The following is a 19,190-nucleotide window of genomic DNA, read 5'->3' as shown; positions in this document are numbered from 1 at the left end:
CACTCTCATTATGGCTCCAGCAGGGAAAGTGAGCAAGCTTCTTCTCCATTAAGGTTTCCATGAGAATGGATCTTCTGGTGGCAGTACTGGGGGAGGTTCTCATTGTCCACCATCCAGCAGCCAACAGTTAAGGGGGGATCCAGCAGTTAAGATTTGAATTTATCCTCAGGAGCTACTATTACTTAAGACCTTTGCTTGTATTGCTGGAGTTTGGGGATTCAATTAAATAAAGAATTACGAATCTCAAAATTGACCAAGGTAGGACTGAGGACTAATTCTAGTCAGTAGTTAGGACTAAGAAATACAGCAGGGCATGGTGGCCTGTGATCCCAGCAATTTTGAAAGCCAAGGCAAAAGGATCACAACTTCCAGCAATTAAGCAAGACCCTAAGCAACTTATGGAGACCCAGTCTCAAAGGATAAAAAGGGATGTAGTTCACTGGCAAAGCATGCCTGAGTTAAATCCCCAGTACTAAAATAAAACAAAAAGAAAAAAGAAAGAAATACCTAAATCTGTTCTGCCTTTCTTTTCTAGTTTATTAATGAGGAAAGCTTTATTTGACCACCTCACTGCCCGAGGCATTCAAGTAAGTTTCGGGAACAATGCATTTTGAAAACAGTGTAGCTTATCAATTTACCACAAGTGTAAAGGGTAGGGGCCTTTAACTGACTTAATTTGAACCCAGATTCTGGTGCTGTTCCCTTGCTGATTCACAAATGAGGACATTAAAATCTACCTTATAGTTAGTAATAAAGCATTCGTGTTTCTGTAGCTAGATAGCTCTTTATATAGTATAGACGAGAATAGCTAAGTCAGAGGGGTTGGGCAGTGCATGTTTAATGAGCAAGTGGAATTTTTTTTTTTTTTTAAAGAGAGAGAGAGAGAGAATTTTTAATATTTATTTTTTAGTTCTCGGCGGACACAACATCTTTGTTGGTATGTGGTGCTGAGAATCGAACCCGGGCCGCACGCATGCCAGGCGAGCGCGCTACCGCTTGAGCCACATCCCCAGCCCACAAGTGGAATTTTTTATAAGTTTACTGATTTCTTAAAATGGCAACTTTAAGAGGTTCTAAGTATGTTGAGATTATATAGATAAATGTTATAAAAATAATTTTCTCTTTTAACATTTGTTTTCATACTTGTGATTTTGATTTCCAGGTGTATGTTTGGGTATTAAATGAAGAACAAGAGTACAAAAGAGCTTTCGATTTGGGAGCAACTGGAGTGATGACAGATTATCCAACAAAGCTCAAGGATTTTTTACATAATTTTTCAGCATAGAAAAAGGAAGTATTCAAAAAAAAACACAAAAAGACCTAAGAAAATAAAATTTCACCGTCATTTCCCTAAGATATTTCCAGAATGGTAAAAGTTTTAATCAGTTAAGTTTTTATTACCTCATTTTTAAGCCTGTATGAGAATGTAGAAACAATATATTGTATATTTATTTCAAACAATATTGCATATTTCACATTTGTAAATTGTTTAGAAAGATAACTTGTTTTGAGATGTAAGTAGATTATTAAGATGTCTGTATATACCAGTGTGGTGGAACATTCCTGTAATCCCAGCAGCTCGGGAGGCTGAGGCAGGAGAATAACAAGTTTGAGGCCACCCTCAGCAATTTAGCAAGGCCTTAAGCAATTTAGTGAGACCTTCTCAAAATTAAAAAAAAAAAAAAAGTCTGTATATGATGCTGTATTCTACTAGTCTAAGTAATTTTGAAATCAAAGGCTATTGGATAAATTTGTCATTAGCTTTCACTGGAATAAGATCAACTAATTTAGTAAAAGAAAATTATTGAAGGTCATTAGAGCTGTTTTGCATTATTTCATTATCTCTAGATACATCTTAGTGAAAAGGGAAAAATACAATGGAAGAAGAGCTTGAAAATCAATGTCATAATTATCTGGCAAGTTATGCATCGTTAACAGAAGGCAAGCTCAAAGAAATACTTTATCAGAAACAAAATCTGTAGACTAATTAGATTTCTCAGTTGCTGTTGTTATGGGGCTATTGTACTTGTAATCTTTTTCAGGTGTGTAACAATGCTACCATGTCTTTTTTTATACATGAAAAATAGACTTTTAGGGCTAGGGCTGGGGCTGGGGCTGAGTGGCAGAGTGCTTGCCTGGTATGTGTGAGGCACTGGGTTTGATCCTCAGCACCACATACAAAAATAAGCAAATAAAATAAAGTCATATTCTCCATCTACAACTACCAAAAAAAATTTTTTTTAAAGAGAGAGTGAGAGAGGAGAGAGAGAGAGAGAGAGAGAGAGAGAGAGAGAATTTTTAATATTTATTTATTTTTTTTTAGTTCTCGGCAGACACAACATCTTTGTTGGTATGTGGTGCTGAGGATCGAACCCGGGTCGAACGCATGCCAGGCGAGCGAGCTACCGCTTGAGCCACATCCCCAGCCCCAAAAAATTTTTTAAAATACTTTTGATTTTAAATTAAAACAAGATCCAAATAATCATGTTTTTATGTTTCCTCTAAAGAAATCTAAGATTTTCATTTTCTGTCATTGACTTGACTGTTTGAACCTATATCTAGATTTTAAATAATATCTTGAATCCTAATAATCATATGAAACTGATGAAAGTACATATCATTGTTTCTAATACATACAGTATGAACCATCTGTTGTTGATCCTTAAGGATTCTTGAGCTGGGTGTGTGGTTCAGAGGTAGAGCACTTGCCTAGCATGTGCAAGGCCCTGGGTTCAATCTCTAGCATGGAAAAAAAAAAATCATTCTTTAGAGTATGAAGTAGAAAGAGAATGTAATTTTCCAAACATTAGACATCACTTTCTCAGCTGTTCTGATGTGACTTCGTGTAATCTATCTCTAATCTTTTTAACTAATTTTATGATCTCAGATTGGAAGATAAATATAATCTGGAGTAATAAATGTCTTTTACCTAGATTATGCCTCTCATTTGGAATTTGCCAACGATGTAGCTATAAAGGATGACCATACTCTCATCTGTTCCTGGATGATATAAATATCATTTGCTTTGTTGTTTAAACTGAAATAAAGTTTTCCAAGAACAAAATAAAGTGTTCTCAATTTTCTTTTTACAATTATAATTCCAAATACACTTTATAGATTTCTTGCAGAATTTAATGAGATGGTATGAGTAAACAGCTGAGATTTCTCTCTAGAATAGAGAAAAATAAAAGAAAAAATGGAAACACTTTTATTGTAAGGAAATTACTTTTGGCAATTCTATAAAAAACTTGGGCAGGTAATCTATTAAGTCAATCATTTTCACTTTTATTTATTATAATTTATCATTTTCATTTATTGTAATGTATTTAACTTATTACAATGTGTAATTATTTGCTAGGGGTTTGATCATCTTTAATAAAATTCTTTTTGTTCAAATTTGCTTTGTTATGATTCAGAGAAGGTCATATTATAAAGCTAGCACATATTTTATGTGAACCAGTCAAAGATAAGTTACCTAAAATGACTAAAATGTTTTTTTAAAAATCATGTTTTTCACTGTAGACAGTTGCTGATAGTGGTTACAGGACAATGTAATGTAGGTGATGCCACTAAAGTGTACACTTAAAAAAGTAAAAAAAAAATCATGTTTTAAAAGTTTGATGATTTTATAATCAAGGTAACTTTAAAACTCAATTAAAATATAATATATATAGAAAAGGGTTTGATATTCATTACCAAGTGACATCAGAATAATGCTTTTTGGTTGGGATATCACCTTTTAAAAGAGGTTCAAATCCTGGCATTGTGGCACATGCCTATAATCGCAGCTACTCTAGAGGCTGAGGCAAGAGGATCACAAGTTTAAAACCAGCCTGGGCAACTTGTAGAGAACTTGTCTCAAAATAAAAAATAACAAGTGTTGGCTTCATGGTAGAGTACCCTAGGTTTAATCCCTAATACAAAAAAAAAAAAGTATAATATTCTAATACCGTTTCATTTTGAGATGTAAGTGGACAGTCTTTGACTAGAGAAGTAGTCAAAAAAAAAATGTGATCAGATTCCCTTGATATGAGCCTAGCACTGTACGTGGTAGACAGCTCTAGGTTTGTCTTGTGTGCCAATAGTATTTCATATGCATAACAATAAACCACCGTTGGCAGGTAATTAAGCAAGCAATTGTCATGAGGATGTGGGTGAGACTATCTGTAGAATGAGAGTCCTAGGCAGGTTACCAGGGCAAAACAGGACACTAGGTGCCAGTTCTAGGGCCCAGGTTTTAGAAAGCTCATTTAACAGAATGATAACACTAGAAATAAGCACAGGGATAAATTGGACTGAGTTTCACAGAGTCTTAAACCTCTTTTATGGCCAGGACTGGGTCTAGAAGTTGGACAGGTGGGTGACTATAGAGGTGGGCATCTAGTTGTTACACTGTGGAGGATGAAATGGCTCTAGTGAGTTGGGAAGAAAGCATAAAACATAAATAACAGGGCTGGGATGTAGTTTCGTGGTAGTGCACTTGCCTAACATGCAAGAGGCCTTGGGTTCTATTCCTAGCACTACAAAAGCAAAAACAAAACCCCAAAACATAAATTACAGTAATGTTCCAGTAGGGGAAACCACTAACATAGAATGCAGTGTAAATAGTTCTGTCTAGAGATGTCCCCAGAACTAATCCATTAATTAAAGAAAACACAGGCCTGGGGATATAGCTCAGTAGGTAGAGTGCTAGCCTTGCATGTACAAAGCCATGGGTTCAATCCCCAGTTCCACAGGGAAAAAAAAAAGTCAAAAGAGAATCTGGCCAGCCACAGTGGTGCACACATGTAACATCAGCGATTTGGGAGACTGAGGCAGGAGGATTGCAGGTTCAAAGCCAACCTCAGCAACTTAGCAAGGCCCTAAGCATCTTAGCAAGACCCTGTCTCAAAATAAAAAAATAAAAATAAAAAGGGTTGGGGATGTGGCATAGTAGATAAGGGCCCATGGGGTCAATCCTTGTTATCCCCCCACAACCCCCCCAAAAAAATCTGCTATAGGTAAGTTTCAATTTAAGGAAGGTCACGAATTCCAGCTTGAAGAATTTGTTCTGAACTGAATGTCATGTCCTAAGTAGGTGGCCAAACTTGAAACATTAAAAATAAGAAATGAAAATGCTAGGCAATAATAGGACAATCATTTCGGTCCCCAAAAGAAAGTGTAAATAGTAGTTGGAGACCAGGCACTAAAGTAAGATCAGAACTAAAGCAGTCAGATCAAAGAGTCACAGAGAAGATCAGAATGCTGGGAGTATAATGACATTCATAAAGTCACTATTGATGTTTAGGTTTTCTGCCTCATTTGCATAGCATTGCCAAAATGGAGAGTTGGATAGTCCTATAATCTGAAATAAAGATAAAAGCCTATCGCAGAGAACAGTCTAGAAACTGTTCAAAGGCTAAACAGATCCATACAGATCTAATTGCTAAAAAGTAATTTGGCAAGAGCTGAAAGTGCCCTCAGTGGTAGAGTACATGCTTAGTACATGAAAAGCCCTGGGTTCCAGTGACTTGGGAGGCTGAGGCAGGTAGATTGCAAGTTTGAAGAAGCCAACCTTAGCAATTCGGCAAGGATTTAAGCAATTTAGGGAGACCCTGTTTCCACAGGAAAAAAGGACTGGGGATGTGGCCCAGGGGTACAGTGTCCCTAGGTTTGATCCCCAGTACCAAAAAAAAAAAAAAAATCTGAAATTATATCCACCAGTGTCCATAGTGTTTTTTGTTTTGTAGACAGAGTCTCACTATGTTGCCCAGGCTGACCTTAATCTTCTGTACTCAAGTGGTCCTCCTATCCCAGCCTCCTGAGTGACTAGGACTATAGATGTGGTGCTACCCTGCCTGGGCCTAAAAAGATTCTTATTTTTTTAAGTGGTACTGGAAAATTAAATTCAAGGCTTCTCTTGCTAAACAAATGCTCTACCACTGAGCTACACCCCCAGCCCTCAAAAGATTTCTTAAATATACAGTACAGCATCCTACACAATTGTTGTACAGCAGATCTCTGGAACTTACTCATCTTACATAACCAAAATCTTATACCTACCAATGAGCAACTAACTCCCCTTTTTTTCCTTCTCACTAGTCCTTAGCAATGCACACTCTATTCTTTTTTTTTTTTTTAAGACAGAGAGAGAGAGAGAGAATTTTTAATATATTTTTTTTAGTTCTCGGCGGACACAACATCTTTGTTTGTATGTGGTGCTGAGGCTCGAACCCGGGCCGCACGCATGCCAGGCGAGCGCGCTACCGCTTGAGCCACATCCCCAGCCCCCACACTCTATTCTTTTCCTTCTATAAGTTTGACTATTTTTACACTCACATAAGTGAAAAGTAAATGGACTAAATACAGTGGCCTTCTGTGACTAAGGTTTATTGCATTTAGCACAATGTCTTTAGGGTTCATGCATGTTGTAGCATGTTGTAGGATTTAATATTTCAGAGCTTATGCAAAGCCCACTGGCAGGAAAGAGCTTGGTGCTTAACGACAATAGAAAGAAGAGTGAAAAATAAAGAAGGGGAAAGGAACAGAACACAAGTGGAGAAACAGACTTTCGAAGAAGGACTCTTCATTGTAACAGAAGAGCAATTTAGGGATAAAAGCAGGATTTTGTAGCTTTGATTGTGCAAAGATAAGTTTCCACCTGATAGTTTCTGATTTCTCATTAATGGATGAGTTGAGGTCTTTAGCTAAAACTGAAAATGAGAAAAGGGTGTATATGTTTCAGTAAAGGGAAAGTTCATTATAGAACTTCCAGGGAGTGGGAATGTGAGCCTATTGGAGAAAGAGAGGGATTGCTGGATAGATCCAAGGACTAATTTGAGGCTTGAGATTTTGCATTTAAAATGAAATCAGGAGGGCTGGGGATGTGGCTCAAGCGGTAGTGCGCTCGCCTGGCATGCGTGCGACCCGGGTTCGATCCTCAGCACCACATACCAACAAAGATGTTGTGTCCCCCAAGAACTAAAAAATAAATATTAAAAATAAAAAAAATAAAAAATAAAATAAAATAAATGAAATCAGGAGCTGGCAGTATAGCTCAGTGGTAGAGTGCTTGCCTAGCAAGCACAAGGCTCTAAGTTTGATCCTCAGAAAGACAGAGAGAGAGAGAGAGAGAGAGAGAGAGAGAGAGAGAGAGAATTCTGAAGAGTTTAATGGGGAAAAGAATAAATAGAGAGCTGAGCTTTAGAATACACCCAAAGAAAACAGATGTGGTCTGAAAAACAGAAGTAGGGGGACTGGGGTTCTGGTTCAGTGCTAGAGTACTTGCCTAGCACATGTGAGGCACTGGGTTGGATCCTCAGCACTGCATTAGAAAAACAGACAAATAAACGGTATCATGTCCATCTACAGCTAACTAACTAACTAAATAAATAAATAAATAGAAGTAGAGGAGTTTAATGTCCTCAACCCATGAAAACAGAAAATTTAAGAATGAAGATGGTTATCAGAAGTGCCCCAAATGGGACACTGAAATCAAAGAAGGCAAGGGCTTAGAGAGGATGACAGCATTTGCTTTAAAAGGAGGCCTCTGTGACTTTGGTTCATTTATCTCTTTAGTTGGTGAAACTGATACCACACCATAAAGGGAGAAAGAGGGCTGAACAATGCTCAATGAGTCTGGTGAAACTCAGCCATTTATCCAAAGAAAGTAGAGAACCAGGGCATTTGAAAGAGCAGCAGTAACAATTGAGTTCTGTTCTAAATGGGGAGGCTCATCAAAGCCTGAAAACAGGGAGCTAGTGGAGAGACTATTGGAGACAGAATATGTGAGCAAAGATCTCTTCAGGACTGAGTGCTGGCCGTGGTAGTGCACACCTGTAATTCCAGCAGCTTGGGAGGCTGAAGCAGGAGGGTCGCAAGTTCAAAGCCTGTCTCAGCAATTTAGTGAGGCCCTGAGCAACTTAGTGAGACCCTAATTCATAATAAAAAATAAAAACGGGCTGGGATGTGGCTCAGTGTTTAAGTACCTCTGGGTTCAATCCCTGGTATCCCACCAAAGGCGAAGCTAGAGATGTTGGCTCCATGGTAAATTGCCCCTGGGTTAAATCCCGAACACCAAGAAGAAAGAAAAGCTGTCCAGATGAACCCCAGAGAGTGTCCCTTGTGTCCACACAAACATGGGTAGCCAACACATGGATAGTTTAACCCACCTATTAGCTTCCAAAATTTAGGATCTTTTTAAATTTTTGTTTCCTTCTGCAGTGCTGGGGATCAGACCCAGGGCCTCATTCATGCTAGGCAAGTTGTATGCCACTGAGTTACATCCCCAGCCCTCACCCTATGTCTTTAAACAGGTCAGGAACTGTTTTGTGTTTTTAGTGACAGAAAACCATTAGCTTCTGATTGAGTTTTAGTCTGTAATAGGTTAATTCATAATAACAAGTCTTTCAGGGGATGGTGGTATTATGGAGCTGGGGCCTTTTGAGAAACTGAGGCACTGAGAAGATCCCCTCTTCAAACCCTGATTCTTGCAATCAAATCAGAAAGATTTGAGACATCACTCAGAGTAACAGAAATGAGTTTATTGAAGCAATAGGAAAAAGGGAAAGGGGACACTCTCAAGGGTGAGAATGGGTTCTCTCAGAGAGGAGAGTGAGAGGGACAGTGTGTCTCTCCTCCACTCCAGTTTTATAGGGGATCCCACCCAGGTCCACTTGATTTTGGACGGACAACAGAGTGACATCAGATTTTTCAAGTCCCCATTGTCATGGCAACTCTAGGTCACCTTGGTCCCTGCTGACCAAATCTAATTGGATTCTTAGCCTTCCATTCTTACAGAGTTTATGGTTAGGAGGAACTATTCTTATCTCCCAGAGTTTCAGGATCTGATCACAAAAGTCTCCTCCCTCAGGGTAACTTGGGTTCCTCTTGTCCCCATTATCTTGGGTCTGAATTTAACAGGTAGTTGGCTGAGGAATGTGACATATCCTGTCTACTTGGGCCAGGCAGGGCTGCAGGTAAATTGCTTCTTAGAAAAGAAAGCATGTAGCGTCAGCCCAGAGCACCCATTTTATAGAATTATTCCCTTAACCTCATGTTCCCACCATTCACATCTGTCTGTCCCCTAGGCACACACTTAGAACCCCACTACAGCATAGGCTGAGGCAGAGCAAGCTCCTGACTCAAAATGAAACTAAAAGGATTGGGGTCTTGGTACAGTGGTAGAGCACTTGCTTAGTATGTAGGAGGCCCTGGGTTCAATCCCCATTACTGAGGTGGGGGGGGGACTTTTAAAAATATTTTTTAGTTGTTGATTGACCTTTATTTATTTACTTATATGTGGTGCTGAGGATCGAACCCAGTGCTTCACACATGCTAGACAAGCACTCTACCAACTGAGTCACAACCCCAGCCTGAAAAACTGTGTTTTAAAAATTTTTCAAAGTATTCAGAATGCTTTTTTTTTTAAAAAAAATGTTTTTTAGTTGCCAATGGACCTTTATTTAATGTATTTATATGCAGTGCTGAGACTCAAACCCAGTGACTCATACATGCTTGGTAAGTGCTCTACCACTGAACTACAACCCCAGCCCCTTAAGAATGCTTTTTAAAAGGTTTATGTAAAATAACACCTTCAAAATACATTTATATGGTATTTCTTCAAGAGTATGTAGAAAAATCTTTTCATCAGTTAAAACAACATCACTGCAGTAGACCCAGCAAACGCTAGGCTTTCAAGGTCAAGGATGCTTTCATGGGCATTTATTTAAGTGTTTATTTTGGTACTGAGGGTTGAACCCAGAGGAGTTTAATCACCAAGCCACATCTGCACCGCCCCCCTCTTTCTAATTTTTTTTTTTTTTTTGTAGATGGACACAATACCTTTATTTATATGTGGTACTGAGAATTGAACCAGGGCCTCACATTTGCTAGGCAAGTGCTCTACTGCTTAGCCACATCCCCAGCACTCTTTTTTGAGACAGGGTCTCCCTAAACTACTTAGGGCCCCACTAAGTTGATGAGGCTGGTCTTGAACTTGTGATCCTCCTGCTTCAGCCTTCCCCGTGGGTAGGATTACCAGCACACACCACCACATCCACCTTCGTAGGCTATTTCTCTAGTTGGGACTAGAGAAATGTCTCTGAACATATATGAAAACGACAAGGAAAAAGTGCAACTTTCTCCCCAGCATGAAACCAGCTCTTGATGTTGCTTTGCTGCAACTTATGAACATTCTTTTCCTTTGGGATCTACCAGCTCAGCTTAACAGCTGTGACTGCAATCAAGTTACCTAGCTTTTCCAGGCCTTAGTTTCTCTAGCTATAAAGTTGAGGTAATTAATATTTATTTATCTTATATGTAAAACATTCTGGTTCATGCCTGTAATGACATTGTCTTGCAAGGCTAAAGCAGGAGGATCACACATTTGAGGCCAGTCAGGGTAACTTAGTGAGACCTGACTCCAAAGAAAAAGGGCTGAGGGTATAGTTCAGTGGTATAGTTATCTCTGGGTTTAATCCCAATGCCAAAAAAAAAAAAAAAAAAAAAAACACTCAAAATGTTGTTGAATATGTGACAGGCTCTTGATAAATAGTAGCTAATATGCTCTGCAAGGTGATACAGGTGTGAAATGTCAGGGAATGGGGAGGCTGGGACAGAAAGATAGAAAGTTGCAGGTCGGCCTCAGCAATTTAGCTAGATCCTGCTCAAAATAAAAAATAAAAAAGGTTGTGGGGGATATAGCTCAGGGATAGAGTGCCCCTGAGTTCAATCACCAGGATTGAAAAAAAAAAAAAAAAAACAAAACACCTAATACTGTTATGGTTGACACTTACATTCTCATGTTTGTTCAGGGAAAAAATAATGCCCAACCCACAGACAACTAGATTTATTTTTAATATTCAAGGCAAGCATGGCAGTAAACACAGAAGATTTTGTTTTCCAAGTGCTGGGTCTCAGCCAGGGTCACAGTGACATGTTCTTATTAGTGTTTAAAGTTAAATTCTTAGACCAGCCATTTTGAGCTACTGTTTGACTTACCCATCACCAGAAGCAACCAGATGCTCACTAGTAGAGGTAAAAGCCCGCCCTTTCCTTTAGCCGTAAGGGGCGGGGCCACATTACTAGAACCAAGAAGAGAACGCCTCCTTGGCTTTAAAACTCAGGTTGTGATTGGCTGTCATTCGGCATTATGTTAATTTAGCATGCCGGTTGAAAACTTTTCTAAACAAGTACGTTTCCATTTAAAACGTTAAACTGTGTTGTTAAGTGATAATATTTGGAAATATCGTATCGCAAAGCGTGTTTTACTATTTATTTTACAGCGAAATTAGAAGTGAGGAAAACTACCTCATCATCATTTAAAAGTGAATAATCATGGTAGACCCAGCAGGGACCGGTGGCAGTAGGTTAAGACTATACTTTCAGGGATCATTTCTATAGTATGTTACTAGAGAAGTTTCTCTGATCGTGTAGAGTACCGAAAACCACGAGGAGGAGTTGAGTGGTCTCTCCTGAGCGTGAAGCAGGCTCTGGGTGTTGCTTTACTGCAACTGCCTCTTGCCATTGATGATCGTTCTTAATCCTCTTTTGAGGTTAAGAGGGAGAGACCACAGTCTGAGTGGTATCTGTTATTAATATGGTTTCTCTAAAAGTAGACTTTTGCCTTATCTGTGAGTGCATAAAGCTAGAATCTTGAGGTGTTTTTGGTGTTAGAGTTCTCTGCTTTTGTTAATGTCCAGTTTTTTATTCGTAGGTGTGTGTGTGTATATATATATATAATTGTGAGTTTTCATTTGCTGCTGAGAATAGAACCTGTTGTTTCAGGCATGGTAGGCAAGCCACTACCTCCATCCCTAACGTGCTGTGGGGGTAACAGGATGGTACCTAGCTGTAGTTTTGCTAATGTCCTCCCAGAGGGCTCCAAAATCACAACAGCAATAAGGATTAATTGGGTCTTTTTGACCTTTTTAGTCAGTATCTTTGTTCCTTTGTATACCTCATGACAGCCTTTTGCTACGTTTTTACAGACCCCCGTGTTTTTAGGGATCTGTTCCTTTTTGTCTTTTATATCAAGCACAACATATAGTGCTGACCTAGAATATTTGTTAGAAGAATGCGTTTTGTTTTCTGTTAGAAAATTTCTGAGGGACATTTCCAATTGTAAAGTTGTAGGGATAGTGAGCTTCTTTTCCTAATCTATTCTTGTTCCTCCCCTCCTTACTTTCTTCCTTTATCTTTACTTCCAGTTGACAGAATCTTGGGCTTAGTTGCACAGGCTGTCCTCAAATTTGTGATCTTCCTGCTTAGCCTCCTAAGTAACTGGATTACAATCAGAATACCCACATATCCTTCTTCCTCACCCCCCCTCCAAAACAAACAAACAAACAAACAAACAAACAATTACTTGCACTTGGGGAGATAGGAATCAGTAACTGAAACCATTGTCCCTGGGATACAGAGAAAACTGTGCCAATCAAATTTTTGAGAAATTAAGAAATGTCACATCCAAAAAATAATGTTAAATGTTTAACTCCAACATCTAGTACTGACAATTATTAGCATTGTATTATATATCTTAGTCAATGAAACAAATAAAATCTTACAGGTAGGGCTGAGGTTGTGGCTCAGTGGCAGAGCGCTTGCCTGGGATGTGTGAGGCACTGGGTTCGATCCTCAACACCATATAAAAATAAATGAAATAAAGGTATTTTGTCCAACTAAAACTAAAAAATAATTTTTAAAAAATCTTACAGGTAAAGTAGTATTTGAGTCCTATCCCCAGGCCCCTTCTCAACCTGATTTGGCCAGTGGGAAGCCCTAGTGTGAGATCAGAAAGAGGGAGGTTGGGGGCTGGGGATGTTGCTCAAGCGGTAGCACGCTCGCCTGGCATGCGTGCGGCCTGGGTTGGATCCTCAGTACCACATACCAACAAAGATGTTGTGTCCGCCAAGAACTAAAAAATAAATATTAAAAATTCTCTCTCTCCTCTCTCTCTCTCTTTTAAAAAAAAAAGAGTTAAAAATTAAAAAAAAGAAAGAGGGAGGTTGGTATTTATCTCTGAGGACCCTCTCTGTGGGAATCACTTCAGGCTGAGTCCCTTGACTAAAGAGCAAGCTTATTTGGAGTTAGCTCTGTCTCTAGGAATCTCTCCTTTTAGGTGCCACCAACCTTTCTCTATTCTAGACTGTGGACAAAGAGCTCTGCAATTGCTGGTCCTTGGACATTTTACTATCTTTGTGGTTTCCCCATACCTTTGTAATGATCTCTTATTAAACAATACCCAAATTGTTTTAATTCATATGTGCATCTGTTTCCTGCTTGTTCTCTGACTGATTCACCTGGGAAGCTCCCAAAAGGCAGATTTCAAAGATTTGTTTTCTTTCTTTTTATTAATTCACTTAGTTATATATTTATTCAGCAGATTCTTGAATGATCCATGTACTAGGTGCCCTGTGTGCAGTAGTTAACAGTTCCTGCCTTTGGTAAAAGACAAATAATAAAGAAGAAAACAACCTAATCATAGTTAATTTTGAAATGATAGAAGTTAAAGAGGACTGAGACCAAACTTGAGAGGCCAAACTTCAAGGGCCAGGAAAAGTTTTTCTGAGGAAGTACACTTTACCCTGAAGTATGGGAGTTTGAGGCAGAGAGAACTGCAAGTGCAAAGATGGCAAAGCACTTGGTGGTGTTTCAAGGAGCAGAAAGTAAACCAGTGGGCTTGGCCAAGCAAAGTGCACTGGGGATGCATTGTAAGACTAGAGAGCCAGGTGGGATTCAGATCATGGTGGGCCTGTTAGGCAGGCTGTGGCAAAGTGCCGAGTTTCTGTTCTCGAGACTAAAAGGCTCCAGGGTCACTCCATTTAAACTGGGCTAATTGGGCTGCAGGAAATAACCACACAAGAGACACAAATACCTTTTTCTTTGGGGTCGCTGTGACGTCTCCTCTGATCTTAAGGGTCCGCAGAAAGAGAGAGAGCAAGAGCACGCACTGACCCCTTTTATTGAGGAGAAGCTATTCAAATGAAGCAAGGGGTCAAGTTTCAGGGGGCTGAATCTATCTTCATGATGTCCACTGTCAGCAGGTTGACTGACACCTGGGTAGGCCACACCCAAGGGCACAGTAAGAGAAGAGGACACACCCCAGGCACTTCCATGGAAGATTCTATCCTAACCAGGGCAAGGGGTTATATTACAAAGGAACAGGTGAGCATAGCCTCACCCATGGGACTGTAGCAAGGTACACCCATGCACGAGACACTGAGCGCCTCAGCACCCAATTGGGGAGTGTGATTAGTCACACGTAAGGTTGGTCTCCCACAGAAAAGGATTTGCATTTTATTTTAAGTATAAATAGGAGTCATTAAAGGGCTTTAAGAAGAGAAGTGACATAATTTTATTTATTTAGAGGCTGGGTCTAATTGCCCAGGTTGCCCTTGAACTTGTGAACCTCCTACTTCAGCCTCCAGAGCCACTGGGATTACAGGTGTGTGCTACCACACCTGTCTTATTTTTCAAGATTGTTCTGGCTGCGGAATAGAGATTGAAAAGGGACAAGATAGGAAAAAAGATATGGTAGTGGGTATAGAGATGGAAAGAAGTGACTAGATTTGAGATACATTTTGAGGGTAAAACCAACATGACTTGATAATGGATTAGATGGAGGAATAGGTGAGTAAAGAAAAGGAAAAAACTCTAGGCTGGCTTTGGCTCCTACAAGTGGAGGGTAATGTATATTGAACCCATGGGTGCTTTATCATTGAGCCATTTACTGAGAGAAGACCGGTAAAGAAACAGGTTTCTAGAGAGAATATGAAAACCTCTGATTCAAGTCACACTTTGAAAAAACATGATCCAGAGCTCACAAATGCATGCTTTAAACTCTGTAACTAGGGTCAAGAGTATAGCCCAGTTGTAGAATGCCTATCATGCATGAGGCCCTGGATTCAATCTTTAGCATGGAAAAATAAAGTCAATTAAATGAAAACCAAGGAACTGGGGTAGTGGCTCAGTGGTAGAGCGCTTCCTCACACGTGTAAGACACTGGGTTTGAACCTCAGCACCAGATAAAAATAAATAAACAAAATGCAGGTATTGTGTCCATCTACAACTACCAAAAAAAAAAAAAAAAGTCTGAAGAATTCTTGAGAAGACAAAAGAGACCTCACAAGTGACCTCTTGAGCTATTTCTTATGAATTAAAGATGGATCAGAAGAAGTCAACAAACATATGGGCTGGGGATGTGGCTCAAGCGGTAGCGCGCTCGCCTGGCATGCGTGCACCCCGGGTTCGATCCTCAGCACCACATACAAAGATGTTGTGCCCGCCGAGAACTAAAAAATAAATATTAAAAAATTCTCTCTCTCTCTCTCTCTCTCTCTCTCTCTCTCTCTCTCTCTCTCTCTCTCTCTCTCTCCACTCTCTCTTTAAAAAAAAAAGAAAAAAGAAAAAAGAAACCAAACATATAAGTAGGAACTTTCCAATGGAATAGATCTAATTAGGCAAAGTGTAACTGTAATCAATCAAAAGTTTTCTTGGCTTTTCTGTGTCCATCCTATAAAAGTCTTCTGCTTGAGTTTTCTTTGTGGAGTTCCCAGCCCACATCTGGGTTGGAACTGCCCAATTCATGACCCATTGTATGTGCAAATAAAGTTTTTGTTATGCCTCAGCTTATATTTTTTGAAAGTTCTCATGTAATGGTTTTCCTTTCTCTTCTAAATATGATTTTCTTTGATTGTATGTGTGTGTGTGGGTAATGTATATTGAACCCATGGGTGCTTTATCATTGACTACATCTCTGGCCCTTTTTATTTATTTGTAAAAAATATTTTTAGTTGTAGATGGACACAATTTATTTTTTTAATGTGGGGCTGAGAATCAAACCCAGTGCCTCACATGTGCTAGGCAAGTGCTCTACCACTGAGTCACAACCCCAGCCCCTTTTTATTTTTATTTTTTTTTTATTTTGAGACAAAGTCTTGTTAATTTGCTTAGGGCTTACTAAATTGCCCAAGCTGGCCTAGAACTTGCAATTGTCCTGCCTCAGCCCCCAGAGTCACTGGGATGACAGGAATAGCTGCTGTGCTTGGCCCAAGTACAATTTACATTAAGTACTTTAATAGAATTCTTGGGTGGTGTTATGCAGAGGAGTTTTTTTTTTTTTTTACTTCCTCATTCTAACCATGACACCATATTATGAAAAAAAAAACAACACAACTTTGTTTTTTGTTTTATTTTGGTGGTGCTGAAGATCAAACCCACATGATAGGGCTGGGCATGTGGCTCAAGCGGTAGCACGCTCGCCTGGCATGCGTGTGGCACGGGTTCGATCCTCAGCACCACATACCAACAAAGATGTTGTGTCCGCCGAGAACTAAAAAATAAATATTAAAAAATTCTCTCTCTCTCTCTCTCTCTCTCTCTCTCTCTCTCTCTCTCTCTCTCCCCTCTCTCACTCTCTCTTTAAAAAACAAAACAAAACAAAACAAAACAAAAAATACCCACATGATAAGCAAGCACACCATTACTGAGCTCCATCCTGAACCCTTTTGTTAAATTTTATTTTGAGACAGGGTCTCACTAAATTGGTGAGTCTGGTCTCTATTTTATTTTATTTTTTTAAATGAGGAAGTTTTTTAATGGTTATTTTTTAGGTATAGATGGACACAACACAATACCTTTATTTTCATGTGGTGCTGAGGATCAAACCCGGGTCCCACCCATGCTAGGGGAGTGCTCTACCACTGAGCCACAATCCCAGCCCTTGGTCTCTATTTTATTATCCTCCTGTTTTAGCCTCCCAAATAGCTGGGATTATAGGCATGAGCTGCTGTACCTGGCTGAAAGTTGAGTTTTGAAAAATACAAGCATTTCATCTTTTCAATCTGTTGTGATCTTTGAAGTCAAGTATGAAAACTTACCAATGATGAGTTTATATAGTCTATGTACTTGAACAAAAGGTCCAAATGCATGATATAAACCTTTACCAGTTCCTTCCAACCCCTCCTCCTCCAGCTGATTCATTTCCACTTTTATTGGGTGTATGTCTGCAGTCATAATTTTTTAGGTCATGTGATTTTGAAATAAGGAACATTTAGGAAAATTTGCAACTATAACAGGAAACAGCTGGCCCTATTGATAAGTAACACTCAGTAAATATTTCAGATAGCCCGTACAGTGGTGCATTCCTGTAATCCCAGCTACTGGAAAGACTGAAGCAAGAGGATCACAAGTTTAAAGTCAGCCGTGGCAAATTAGTGAGATCTTGTATCAAAATTTAAAAATATTAAAAAGGCTGGAGTGTAGTGTAGGGGTAGAGCACCCTTGGATTGAATCCCCAGTACCACACACACACACACACATACACATGAAATTTAAGATAGCTGAGTATGATAGCACACCCCTGCAATCCGAGGGACTGGGGAGGCTGAGGCAGGAGGATTGCAAGAGTTTGAGGTCACCCTCAGCAATTTAGCAAGGCCCTTAGCAACTCAGCAAGACCCTGTCTCAAAATTTAAAACATAAAAATAAAAAAGACTGGGAATGTAGCTCAGTGGTAAAGTGACTCTGGGTTCAATCTCCAGTACCCAAAGAATAAATTATACAGAAATTAACAAGAATTGGAGAGATCATAGAAAATTTGGAACACTTGTATGCCATTGATGGAAATGTAGAGTGGCACAATTGCTATGGAAACAGTAGGGTAATTCCTTAAGAAAACTGCAAAATATCTGGGCATGGTGACACTGGCCTGTAATCTCAGCTACTCAGGAGGCTAAGGCAGGAGGATCCCAAGTTCAAAACCCACCTGAGCAGCTTAGTAATTAAAGGATATATATAACTCGTAGATGTCTAGTTCTGAATTGAATCTTGTTTTTGTTTTTTGATCTTGTTTTTTTGATAAAGGACATTTTGAGATGGGTAAAATTTGAATGAAATGTGAGGCAAGATTTATTTAAATAAATGGGTAGAGATCATCAAATTGAAGCAATTTACAAAGCAAGAAGTATATAATCTCATTTTGGTAATATGCATTGATCAATACATCTTTTCATAGAAAAAATCTCAGAAGAGGAGGCTGGAGATGTGGCTCAAGCGGTAACGCGCTTGCCTGGCATGCTCAGGGCGCTGGTTCGATCCTCAGCACCACATAAAAATAAAATAAAGATGTTGTGTCCACCTAAAACTCAAAAATAAATATTAAAAATTTTCTCTCTCTCTCTTTTTTTTTTTAAAGAGAGAGTGAGAGAGGAGAGAGAGAGAGAGAGAGAGAGAGAGAGAGAGAGAGAATTTTTTTTAATATTTTTTTTTTCAGTTCTCGGCAGACACAACATCTTTGTTGGTATGTGGTGCTGAGGATTGAACCCGGGCCGCACGCATGCGAGGCGAGCGCGCTACCACTTGAGCCACATCCCCAGCCCTTTCTCTCTCTCTTTAAAAAATAAATATAATAAAAAAGAAAAAGAAAAATATCTCAGAAGAATATGCAGTGAGATTGTTGTCAACAGCATATAAAAATAAATAAATAAATAAATAAATAAAATAAAGGTATTGTGTCCAACTACAACTAAAAAATAAATATAAAAAATTATTTAAAAAATACATGTGGAATATTTAATGTTCTCAAGACATTTGGGGCCATACTTTCAAGAAAAATGTATATTAGAGGGAAAGACAGAATAGTTAAGTGGTTGAAAGACTATTTTTAATTTGGCATCTTATATTCAGTTACTATTGTCATTTTTTTTTTTAGAGGTGGAGGCTTGGTAAGTAGCCAGGGCGGCCTCCTCATAAGCAGTTTTCGTGCCTCAGCCTCCTAAGTAGCAGAGTCTACATGTGCCCACCACTGCACCCAACTCTATTACTTTATCTTATAAAGTTACATCTTATATTCTTACATTTGTTAATCCATAAAATGATAGTAAAACTTGCTATGAATGAACTGAAATTTATAAAATGAATTGTTCCTTGGATCAAATTCAGTAGACAGTATCTATATATTGGGCATTTCAGCCAGGCATGCTTGAGCATGCCTGGAATCCCAATGGTTTGAGAGGCTGAGAGAGGAGGATCACAAGTTTGAGATCAGCCTCAGCAATTTAGCAAGATCCTCAACAACTTAATGAAAGAAAGAAATTAAAGGAGTGGGGATGTAGCTCAGAGGTAAAATGCCCCTGGTTTTTCTCTACAAAACAACAAAAATAAAATGTGGGGAAGTCCATAAAAAGTAAGATATAGTTTGAAGGGAAAGT

At 39.1% G+C, this 19,190-nt stretch overlaps 1 protein-coding gene and 1 long non-coding RNA gene across 2 annotated transcripts in view; one reads left to right on the top strand and one right to left on the bottom strand.

Annotated features, from left to right (window-relative positions):
• GDPD1 (glycerophosphodiester phosphodiesterase domain containing 1) overlaps positions 1–3,454 on the top strand; it is a 45,714-nt gene extending 42,260 nt beyond the window's left edge. Inside the window, exons 9-10 of the mRNA XM_081270290.1 lie at positions 536–587; positions 1,163–3,454. Coding sequence (XP_081126416.1) covers positions 536–587; positions 1,163–1,285 — 175 coding nt within the window. The 3' untranslated portion in view covers positions 1,286–3,454. The remainder of the gene's footprint in view (positions 1–535; positions 588–1,162) is intronic.
• Positions 1–19,190, bottom strand: part of LOC308635743 — a 573,614-nt gene that overhangs the window by 123,885 nt on the left and 430,539 nt on the right. The gene's annotated exons all lie outside the window — the stretch shown is intronic.

The sequence above is a fragment of the Spermophilus citellus genome (assembly GCF_964194105.1).
Source record: "Spermophilus citellus genome assembly, chromosome: 17".
Lineage (NCBI taxonomy): Eukaryota > Metazoa > Chordata > Mammalia > Rodentia > Sciuridae > Spermophilus > Spermophilus citellus.
This window is presented reverse-complemented; position numbering and strand designations above follow the sequence as displayed.